The 12,449-nt window shown below is 38.8% G+C and overlaps 1 protein-coding gene across 2 annotated transcripts in view; it reads right to left on the minus strand.

Moving 5' to 3' along the window:
* LOC101345691 (cytochrome P450 4X1) overlaps positions 1-12,134 on the minus strand; it is a 92,617-nt gene extending 80,483 nt beyond the window's left edge. For both annotated transcript variants that reach the window (XM_023727102.1, XM_004371773.2), the window contains exon 1: positions 11,958-12,134. In XM_023727102.1, the coding sequence (XP_023582870.1) occupies positions 11,958-12,134 (177 nt within the window). The remainder of the gene's footprint in view (positions 1-11,957) is intronic.
* Positions 12,135-12,449: the final 315 nt, after the last annotated feature.

Raw genomic sequence — 12,449 nt, forward strand, 5'->3', positions numbered from 1 at the left:
CTATGTGTATTTTCACCAAAAAAAAAAAGAGGTTGAGAAGTTAGAGGGTTGATATGTTGTGGGGTTGTTAACCAATGTTATAAAACAACATGTGTACTTCTGTTTCATGAGAAACTATTTGTTCTGCAAGCCTTCACCTGAAGTACAATAAAAAATAAATAAATAAATAAATTACAAAAAAAAAGAGATAAAAGAGACTAGGGCAGACATGGCTGTGGCAGCATGCTTATCCATTTTCCCATTCTTGCCTATTCTGTGATATTGTTTGGACTCGGGCAGACTTGGCTCTGGCAGCATGCTTGTCCGCTACCCACTTTTGTCCTTTTGAATATATGCCAAATAAAACTTTCTTCTTACTTTAAAAAAAAAAAAAAAGAGATAAAAGGAGAGAGAAGCAAGCAGAGAGAGAGGGACTTCACACTTCTACCAAGAAAGGAGAGCTGGGAGCAGAGCACATCCTTGGACCAGGGTCCCTGTACTGAGAACCTCCTAGATCCAGGGGAAGACTGGTGCCAAGGCACACAGAGATCTCCAAGGAACACTGGGCCCACAGATGATGAAAGGAGAAAAGGACCCTCCCCTAGAGTTGGAGCCCTGAATTCAGACTTCTAGCCTCCTGAACTGTGAGAAAATAAATTTATGTTTGTTAAAGCCATCCACTCGTGGTATTTCTTTTATAGCAGCACTAGATAACTAAGATAGGTGTCAAAATAATTCAGTGGAGAAAGAATAGTCTTTTCAAGAAATTGTGTTGGAACAACTGACTATCCACATGTAAAAGAATAAATTTGGAATCTTACCTCATACCATATATAAAAATTAATTCAAAATGTATCAAAGACCTAAATGTAAGAACTAAAATTATAAAACTCTTAGAAGAAAACACAGGGGTACATCTTCCTGACCTTGATTTTGATAATGCTTTCTTAGATATGACACCAAAAGCGCAAGCAACAAAAGAGAAAAATAGATAAACTGGATTTCACTAAAATTGAAAACTTTTGTGACTCAAAGGACACTATCAAGAAAGTGAAAAAATACTGGGGAACACCTAGCTCAACTGGCATAACATAGTTTATAAAGGAAATGTTCTACCTTCTACCTTGGTGAGTAGTGTCTGAGGTCTTAAAAGCCTGTAAGCAGCCATCTAAGATACTCCACTGGTCTCACCCCTTTGGGAGCAAGGGAGAATGAAGAAAACAAGATATAAGGGAAAGATTAGTCCAAAGGACTAATAGACCACAACTACTATGGCCTCCACCAGACTGAGTCCAGTACAACTAGATGGTGCCCAGCTACCACCACTGACTGCTCTGACAGGGATCACAACAGAGGATCCCAGACAGAGCTGGATAAAAATGTAGAACAAATTTCTGACTCACAAAAAAAGACCAGACTTACTGGCCTGACACAGACCGGAGAAACCCCGAGAGTATGGCCCCTGGACACCCTTTTAGCTCAGTAATGAAGTCACTTCTGAGGTTCACCCTTCAGCCAAAGATTAGACAGGCCCATAAACAAAATGAAACTAATGGGGCACAACAGTCCAGGACAAGAACTAGAAGGCAGGAGGGGACAGGAAAGCTGGTAATAGGGAACCCAAGTTAGAGAAGGGAGAGTGTTGACATGTTGTGGGGTTGTTAACCAATGTCATAAAACAATATGTATACTAACTCTTTAATGAGAAACTAGTTCATCCTGTAAACCTTCATCTAAAGTAAAATTAAGAAAAGAAAGTGAAAAATCCCCAGGATGGGAGGAAATATTTTCCAGTCATATGTCTGATAAGGGGCTTATATCTAGAATATATAAAGAAATATTATAACTCAATAATAAAAAGACAGATAACCAAATTTAAAAAAGGGAAAAGGTCTGAATGGATATTTCTCCAAAGACAATATACAAATAGTCAATAAGCACAGGAAAAGATGCTCAATATCATTAGTCAACAGAGAAATGCAAATCAAAACCACAATTAGATACCAGTTCACACCCACTATGATGTCTGAAATAATAATAATTAAAAAACCAGATAATAACAAGTGCTGGTAAGAATATGGGATAAACTGAAACCTTCAAACACTGTTGATGAGAATGTAAAATGGTGCTGCCACTGTTGAAAATAGTCTGGCAATTCCTCAAAGGAAAAAAAAAACCCTGAAACATAGAGTTAAACAAAGAATTATCTATTGACCCAGAATTCAACTCCTACACACACACACACACACACACAAATGAAAACATATGTCTACACAAAGACATCCGTACATGGATGTTCATAAGAGCATTGTTCATAATAGACAAAAGGTAGAAACAACTCAAATGAGCATCAACTGATGAATGAATAAACAAAATGTGGTATATTCATACCATAGAATATTATTCAGCCATGCAAAGGAATGAAGTATTGACACATGCTACAACATGAATGAACCTTGAAAACATTATACTAAGTGAAAGAAGACAGTCAAAAAAGACTACATTAATATAAAATGTCCAGAATAGGCAAATCTATAGAGACATATAGTAGATTAATTGATGCCTAGGGCTGGGGAGATGGAGATGGTTGAAGGTGATGGGTACGGGGTTTCTTTTTGAGGTGATAGAAATATTCTAAAGTTGATTGTGGTGATGGTTGCACAATTCTATGAATATACTAAAAATTATTGAAGTGTACACTTTAAATGGGTGAACTGTATGATATGTGAAGTATATTTCAATAAAGCTGTAATAAAAAAATTACATATACAATGAAGCAAGTTGTCTACCAGATGATAGAGTATAGCAGTGGTTTCAGTAAAAAATGGGATTTGCTTTAACAATGGACTGGTGAGTGTGTGACTGACAAGTCAAACCAAACAGCATAGAACGAACTAGAACAAGGAAGAAGCAAGGCACCAGCTGCTGAGGACACAGAGCTAAGACAGGTTCCTGCCTAACCCTGTACAGTCCAAAGGTGGAACTTACTATGTTTTATTTAAGAAACATTTATATAGCACTTACTATGTAGATTCTTTTCAAATATTAAACAAGTTTATCTTCTGAATAACCTAACAAAATAGGTACTATTATTATTCCCCTTTTACACATGATGTATAAATTATTCATTGTAACAGAATCATAATAATTCATGCTAGAATACAGATAAGAAAAACATACCTCCAAGGGCATAAAGGAGAGAGAACCAACTCTACCCGAAGGCCTCACAAAAAAAGTAGTATTTAACTTGGTTCTTGGAAAATGAATAGAAAGTGTCCAAATCGAGATGTGAAAAAATTCAGAATGAAACAAAGTTATGTAATAGTACTGGAAACAGAAATTTCCCACGCCTTCAGGAGATGGTAAGAAGGTCTCTGCTGACTACCAACTTAATAAGTATTTTAAAAATGATCCTCTGACCTTTCTCAGGCATGTGTTAACTCTCAGCCTGAATCTATCTTCACTCTGGCTGACTACTCTTACCAAACCCTCAAGACTTCACTCAGATCTGTGCCTTTCTCACAGAACTTAATGATTACCCTTGAATTGTATGTATTGTATTGTGTTGTACTGTAATGGTCTACTCACTTATCTCACTTCCTTAAGTGTTCATGAGCTCATGAGGGCAGGGGACTGTGTGCTGATAACTGGCACACAGGTGATGTTTAACAAATGCTTCTTGGATGGATCGATGTGCTTAATAAAGGCAAGGGTATTGGCGGTAAGAGGATTCCCAGTAGCACAAAAGTTTAGTGCTCTGCTGCTAACCTTCAGAACAGTCACAGGTTTGAACCCACCAGCCACCCTGTGAGAGAAAAGACCTGGTGATCCGCTCCCGTAAAGATTACACCCTAGGAAACCCTATGGGCCAGTCCTACCCTGTCATATAGGGTTGCTATGCGTCAGAATCGACTCGACAGTATACAACGACAATAGTGGTGATAAAACAAAAGGGGGCTTGTTTATAGACACTTCTACAGCAAAAACAATAATACTTAGTGACCAATGAAAAGAACAGGGGTTAATATAATCCACTTCAATGTTGCCCAAACTTCAGTCATTTGTGTGCCCTCTTTAGCCACATCCAAGTTAAATCTGCATTATTATTTAATTAATATTCTTGTTTAAATTAACATTTTTATATAAATGCATTTTCAAAAGAAATTTTATAGCCCGATGAAATCACAAATTTGACATGCTATCTATATTTTTCTAATAATATGCACGAAAAACACATAACTATTAAAATAAAAATGTTTTTCTATGTGCCACCTATGTGTGAGAGATATATAAGAACTTCCATTTCCAATCACCAAGATCAAGTAGAATAGTCAGATAAAATAGCAGGAAGAAAAAACTGTTTGAAAGAACCAGAGAACTGCTGGGATAACTAGGATTCAAGCAGATAAAATTCTAGAGACAGGGGGATCTTATCAGTGAGAACAGCCACCATTCTGCAGCCACTTTTTCCGTCAGAAAATGTGCCAGTTCCAGGCATAGGATAGGGCAGATGGCCACTACTAGGAGGCAGATGAAATAGCAGTGATTTCAGGATTTAACAGGGTTGAAGGAACAAAAAAATAAAGGCTTGAGATCCATGATCCTAGTGAAAAGGGAGCGGCAGAAAACTGAGTCGAATACTCTTCAGTTTTACCCTCAAAACATTTGCCAAACTCTGGGAGGTGGGTTAGGTGGGAAGCTAAGAATTCAGAAAGAAAGCCTTGGAGAACCAGAATGAAATTTTTGGTACCTTGCAGTGCTGCATAAACAAGGATTCTGCTTCCAGACCCTGCAGTGGGGAAGGAGCCCTCATAACGACTCCAGGCTCTCAGTTAGAACACTGGAGACCTAGGCCTTAAAAGGACTGGATTAAGCCAATGATCCCCACTCATTCAGTCAAATTACAAGGCATGACAAAACACAGAACCAAATGACTGAAAACCATGAGAAAAAGAAAACAATAGAAATTGACCCACAGGTGATCCAGACACTGAAATTATTCGATAAGTACTTCTAAGTAACCATTATCTGTATATCAAAGGAAACAGAAGGCAAGAAGGATACAATGATTAAAAAAATGGAAAAATATCCCAGAGACTTAGACTCTACAAAAATAATCAAATGAAAATTCTAGAACCGAACAATACAATTACAGGTAGTCCATGCCTTAGGAAGTTTTTGAGTTACGACAAACCATAATTACAACTGTCCATTTTTTTTTGTACATCTTATCCTTAGTAATATGTACTACATACAATGTTGCAGCACATAGTTTTGCTGATGTTATCATTCTCAGATGTTCACTTGCAGATGTTTAATTTTATGATTTACTGTTCAAAACACTGCTGTATACATTTAGTTATCTAAACTAAGTCAGGGGTTTCAGTTGCTTGAAAACATAGACCCAAACACTGATCACTTTGCTAGAGTCAACAGGCAGATTTGGGAATAAGTGAGATGTTACCGCGAAATATATGAAGAAAAAAAGAAAAGGACCATACAGACAACTCTCCCTAATCTTATGACTAGAACACTATCCTCATTCTCAGGAATAATCCAGATGATCCAGAATCTTCCACAATGGAGTTATTACTGCAACTGACAAAATGCCAACATTGTCCAACTCTTCTTCATTGCCAGAGTATATTTTTAAAATTTGTGTATTTTTTATGTATGTATGTATTAAAGTATATATGTAAGTTTATATGTAATGTTTCCAACCCCAAAGACAAATAAAGGACAGATTTATAAAGGTACTGATAATAAAAGGCAATAACAATGAAAACTAAAAAACAAACAAAAAACAAAGAGGTATTCGACTTATGTCAGAACTGACTTACAACTGAGTTGTTGAAATGGAACCCCATTGTAAGTCAGAGAATACCTGGACTGATATTAAGAATTCTCCTTATGGCTTTCACAGCAAACTTTTTTCAGATAAAGTAGAAAAAAGTATTAGTGAACTAGAAGACTGGTTCTTGAAGCACAGAAAGGAAAAAAGAATAGAAAATACAAAACAAACGAGATACATGGGTTTGAAGGAAAAGGCTAACATATATATTCTTGGAATCCCAGAAGGAGAGAAGAGAGAGATAATCAGGAAAAAGCACTATTTAAAGAGAAAATGGTTGAGAATTTTTAAAAACTCATGAAAGATACCCAACCACATATACAAAACTCAAACTGGATCAAATCAAAGAAAGCCACATCTAGGCTCATGATAGTAAAATTTCTGAAAACCAAAGATAAAGAGAAAATTTTTAAGATAACTAGAGGGAAAAAAAAACTTATTACTCTTAAAGGAATAACAATAAGACTGATAGCTGACATTTCAACAGAAATATTGGCAGCCAAAAGACAATGGAATGACATTATCAAAGCACTGAAAGAAAATTGTTTCCAATTTAGAATAACATATTCAGAAAAAATAACCTTAATAAGTGAGGTGAAATAAAGATGTTCAGACAAACAAAACCTGAGTAAATTTATCACTAACATTTAAATAATAGTTAAAGGTATACTTCAGGCAGAAGGAAATAATCCAATATGGAAGCATGGTAATGCATGAAGGAATGAAGATCAATTGAAAGTTTAAATATGTGAGTAAATATAAATGAATATTCACCATTCCAAATAGTAATAATACTGTCCTGTAGGGTTAAAATATATGCACAATTAAAATGCATGAAAATAATAACACTAAAGTCATGACAGACTAAGTGGAATTAAAGTATTCTAAGCCCTGGAGTTGCAACGGTTAATTGCTCAGCTGCTAATTGAAAGGTTAGAGGTTCGAACCCTCCCAGCAGCTCCATGGGAGAAGAGCCTGTTGTTCTGCTTTAGTAAAGATGTAAAGATTACAGCCAAGAAAACCCTCTAGGGGCAATTCTACTCTATTACATGCGGTTGCTATGAGTCAGAATTGACTCGATGATACCCAACAACAACAGCATTATGGGGAAAAGAGTGAAAGTTAGGTGAGGTCTAGGAGGGTTCCAAACATGAAGTTTCCATTATCCTCTCTCGGTGGAGCCAGGACATGTCAACCTCCCAGCAGAATATTGTTAATCAGGGAAGCTCACTTGAGCCTCAGTGTCCAAAGTTTTTATTGAGGCTCCCTTATGTAGGTATAATTGATTGAACCATTAGCCATGTGCCTAAACTTAATCTCCAGTCCACCTCCTCTCCTCAGAGGTCAGGCTGATAGCACATGGCTCAAAGCTCCAAACTTCTAATCACAGGGTTAGGCTTTCTGGCATGGCCATCCTGAGTCATCTTGTTAGCGTAAACTATGTAGGACCCACCATCAGTCCCCTTTTTTGCATAAACAGATGTGATCTAGGGTCCCACAATGAAAAACAAAGACACCCAATCACTTAGGAAATTCCAGGGTTTAGAGTTTACCTCCCAGGAACTGGGGTCAAAGGCCAGACCTTTCTTTGGGTAAATTTAATTCTTCACTATACAGGGCTGAGGCACTGGAATAAAAATAGGGGGATTAAGTGAAAGACTGTATAACAAATTATTAGATCCCTAGCTCCCTTCCTTTCTCTGTTCCCAGAATGCCAGCAGTCATCTGTAGAAGATAGACAGATTCTTCTCTGGATAAACTGAAAAAAGATCTACAGATACTGACAATTCAGGTCTTCCAACTGGCTTGCTATTAGATCACACTTCAGGGAAGTTCTCCCCATGTACACAGACATCCTAACATCTTTAGTGCCTCACTCTAGAATATGAAACAACAGCCAAAGATCATCACACATTTGAGGACAGCCTCCAAAATGAAAGACATAAAGCAAAATATACTGTAGTAGCCAGCCTCCAAGATGGTCCCAATGATTCCCACCTCTTGGTATTGTCCCCTCCCTACATTGTACCAGGATTTGTCTGTGTGCCCAACTGCATACAGCAGAAGCAATGGTATAAAAGTTCCAAGACTATAACACTAGGTTATAAAAGACTATAGGTTCTGTTCTGAGGCTCTCATGTGCTCTCTCCTCATGTGCTCTCTCTCTCACCTCTTGCTCTGGGAGAAGAAAGCTGCCATGTTGAGAGTAAGGCGACGAACTGTTCTGACTTGCTTGGGGTTGAGGAGGTTTCCAAGAAGCAGGATTTTTAGTACTAAAACCAGAAACAACCAGGCAAACTGGAATGAGTTGGTCACCCTAGTTATGAGCAGCTCTATGGAAACACCCACGGGGTGAGGAAATGAAGCCTCTGGCCACCATCCAGTGAGGAACTGAGGCCTGTCAACAACCATCTAATTGAGCTTGGAAGCAGAATTCCCAGTCCCAATCTAACCTTGAGATGACTGCAGCCCCAACCAACAGCTTGACTGCAACTTCGTGAGAGACTCTGAATCATAATCACCCAGCTAATGCCACTCCCAAATTCTTGACCCTCACAAACTGTGTGAGATAATAACTTTTTGTTGTTTTAAGTTGCTAAGTTTGGGGGCAATTTGTTAGGCAGCAATAGATAACTAATACACAAACAGAAATGAAACTGGAAAAAACAGAGATAATTCAGAGAGCATTAAAAAAACTTTAAAAAGCTTGTTATTAATACTTCATAGAAGATATGATAAGGCATTTCATGCAACAAAATCAGGATTCTATAACAAAGGATTGCAGTAAATTGACTGCAGTAATGGCTCCAATTTATTCATGACTGTCTATATTTGTACACTTTGATAGTGTCTTCCCACACTCTGGGCTTGGCCATGCAACTTGCTTGGTCAATGGGAGAATAGCAAACATGACTCAGAGACTTAAAAAGCACTTACACATTGGAGCTTGCCCTCTTGTTATTCTTGGGACCCTGACACTATGTGAGCAAACCTGGGCCAGTGGGTTGAAGTATAATAGACTAGGTGGAAGAGACCTAAGGTACCCAAGATAACAGTCAGCCTTTAGCTGACCTAGCAGCTGACTGCAGATGCATCAGTGAGCCCAGCCAAAATCAGCAGATCTTGGCTCATAAAAGCAAAACCTCCTAGCCTAGGCCAGCCCAAACCGCCAACCCACAGAATCATTAGCTAAATAACTGGTTGTTGTCTTAAACTATTAAGTTTCAGGGTGATTTTTTAATATATCATAAGGTAATCGATGCAAAAACAAATGGAAAAGACAGAGCTCTTGAAAATTAAAATTACCATAGCCAGAAAAATTTTAATGTTTTGGTAGGATGATAAAATTAAAAAACAAGGATTAAAAAAAAAAAACAGAGGCTCAATCCAGGTTCAATATCCAACCAGCAGGAGTTCCAGAAAGAGAGACGAGATTTTGGGAGGCAGAAGGGAAGGAAATATCAAAGCAATTTTAGTATTCATTGCTAGTGGCCTGCCCATAACCTTTCATCTTTACCACTTTTTTGCAAGTCATGACCAGCACCTACATTTATTTACCTGAGGGCTTTTCCTGGCCACTGGAACCTGCTTTGCTGCCCATATAACAGGCCAGAAGAGTTGGAAAATAACCTCCTTCAGGAGCAGCCTTACACCAATGACTGAGAGAAGTTGGTGTAAAAATACTCCAGTTCCCTCGATCTTCAGGCAGGATAACTCTAAGGCTCATACACTGGCTGCCAGATTTCCCAGCGGGATTAAGCTCCAGTTATCCACAGTGGTAACCTGCTTGAGAACCAACACTATTTTGGCTGCCTTCCCTTCTCTATCTCATCACCTTGTCCTCTATCAAGGTTTCTTGGCATTGTCTCCAGAAAAAACTACTTGCTCTCAAATCCTTGTTTCAGTGTCTGGGAAACCTAAAACTAAGAAAAATTTTACATAAAAATTTCCCCAAACTAATGAACATTGATTTCCAGATTGAAAGGCTTCCCAACCAAGTGTCAGGCACAATAAATGAAATAAGGCCCATATCTAGGCATATTATAATTAAATTTCAGAATACCAGGGCAACGTAAAGACCTTAAAGCTGCTAAAGAAAGGGAGAGAAAAGGTCATATAATTAGGATTAAGAATCAGAAAGTTATCAGAATTTTCAACAGTCATCCCAAAAGTTAAAAGAAAACAGAAAAATGCTTTCAAAATTTTGAGAGAAAATAATTTCCAAAGTAGAATTCTATACCCAGCTAAACTATTATTCAAGTTTAAAAACAGAATAAAGACATTTATAGCCAGTCAAAGCTCAAAAAATTTACCTGACATTCCTTCATTAGTTATTAGGAGCCCCGTGTAAATTATGAAATAAATCAGGAACAAAGAAGACAAATAAACATTGAAAAACTAAGCAGATAAGAAAAGGAGACAGTTAATAACACCATGGGGTAGGAGGAGCTCTACAACAGAAAGAACAAAATCAAAGGGAACCACTTAAATCAGTAGTAAATATTTATACAGTCAAAATAATATAAATACTAATTTCTTAAACAAAATACACTATAACTATACTGTGACAGTGGAAAGTGACGTGATTACTGTATTTTTTGCAAATAACATACCCACGTAAATGACACTCCTACACGTATAATGCGCCTAGCACCTAGGAAAATAACGAGCAAGGGGGTTGCATGGTTGGCAAAAATGCATAATGTGCATGCTATTTGTGTAAAATATGGTAGCTGTCATAAGGAAGTGATATGTGTCTAAAATCATTAAGAAATATAGTAATATTATTTTACAAATAAAGATTTAAGTTCCAGAAGAAACAGATGAAAGAGTTGAAAGTGTTTGCTTTGGAGAAGGACTACGAAGTGGGAGGTGGGGGAAGTGTTGGGAGAGAGCCAAAGGACTGCAGTTTTTTCTATTTTTGTTATAAGACCTTTGCTACTATTTGAAAAAAGTAAAATCAATTTTTAAAAAAGTATATGTGCTAGAAGTCTGTTTTTATTTTAAATGCAAATTTTATTTCACGCTGATGAGACCCACAAGATCAGGGTTAAATCACAGGGTTTAACACGGGAAAAATAACGCCCTGTACTTTCTCTTTGGAAAGAATCCCTAAAGCAGACCTCCACTGTCTACCCAACTGTGTACCACTATAGGCCCCAATGTCTGCCACTGTAACATTTCTTCCCACCACTCTCAAGATTTTAGTTCTTTGGACAGAACAGTTATTTCTCACCTCATGCTGTATGCTCTGCTGGGAACACCGTCCCCACTTGTCCATCCTTTAAGATTCTGCTCTCCCCTTCATGACTTTCTACATAAGCAGAGACTTGCACCTTCCTCCAAGATTCCCTTGTCCCTAAGTCTCTATTAAAGCACTCATTACACTTAGACTTTCATTTTCTCTTTGTGCCCTAAGTCTGCATCTGACTTGAACCCCTTGAGGACAGAGACCCACCTTCTCTTTGTAATCCTAGTACTTATCATATGACTGCCACTCAAAGTTGGTAGAATGAATGAAAAAATGAATGGGGTAAGGGTGGATTTAGAGAACAGGAGAGAAAAAAAGGGTGAGGGACTCCCTCTACAAATTTCAATCATCAACAAGTCAAAAATATTTGAGTGGTTAGCTGGGGCTGCTCCCTACCTCACAAGAATCTTAGAAGAAAGTTAATTTTCACTGGTTGGAATGGATTAAGGATGGCAACAATCATGTCCGGATTTTGAATATTTTCTGCAATTAATGCATATTATGTAGAATAACATACTATTTTAAAAACAACATATGTCAAAAACTTTTTAAAATGAAGTATTATAAATGTAAGAGATTAGTGAGGCAATTAGAAACAGACCTGAGTTACACCCTTCTTCCTTCTTCACTTTCTGGCCCTTTAAATAGCCCCCTCCCAGCCGCCAAAGCTTTCTCTCTAATGGCCACACCAGGACGTTTCCCTTTCCCTGTAGGTCTGCAGGGGAGCAAGTCTCTAGGGAGTAAAGAAAAGATGCCAACAGCCACTGGCTGGGCCTTAGGGCTGTGGTCAGGAGGAAGAGAAGGAAGCCACCGCCTCTCTCTCTGCCCGGCCAGTTTTCTCTGCAGCATCGTCCTCCGGCCCTCCCTTGCATCTACCTTCTGGTGCCCATAGAGCCAGTGGGTGGGGGGCGCGGGGAAGCAGCGCAGGTCTCGCAGAAGCCGCTGCCTCCGCAGGTACAGCTTGATGGCCTGCAGCAGCACCAGGGCCAGGCAGAACACGAACGCCAGGTAGAATGGCCGCGCCCAGCGCGTCTCAAGCCAGGAGGACTCCATTGCCCGGCGAAGCGCAGAACGCCGGCAGTCCCCGGGGAAAGGATGAGCGTCCTCCAGTCGCGCTCTTGGGGCGGATCCCCCAGCCCGCCGCTTCTCCGAGCCCTTGGTGAAAGCTTCCAGCTTCCAGAGGGAGGAGGAAGAGCGGTGGGAGGGGCAGTTCAGGCCTGGACGGAGGAGGAAGGCGCGCGTTCTAACCGGTTATCAATTGCTGCAAGCCTTCATTCGATCAGAATTTCTAATACCAAAGTACCCTCCGGTAATGTCATATTTCAAATGTGACAGTTTTTAAGGAGGATCTGAATCTAGATTTTGAAA

Source organism: Trichechus manatus, unplaced genomic scaffold (assembly GCF_000243295.1).
Source record: "Trichechus manatus latirostris isolate Lorelei unplaced genomic scaffold, TriManLat1.0 scaffold00015, whole genome shotgun sequence".
Lineage (NCBI taxonomy): Eukaryota > Metazoa > Chordata > Mammalia > Sirenia > Trichechidae > Trichechus > Trichechus manatus.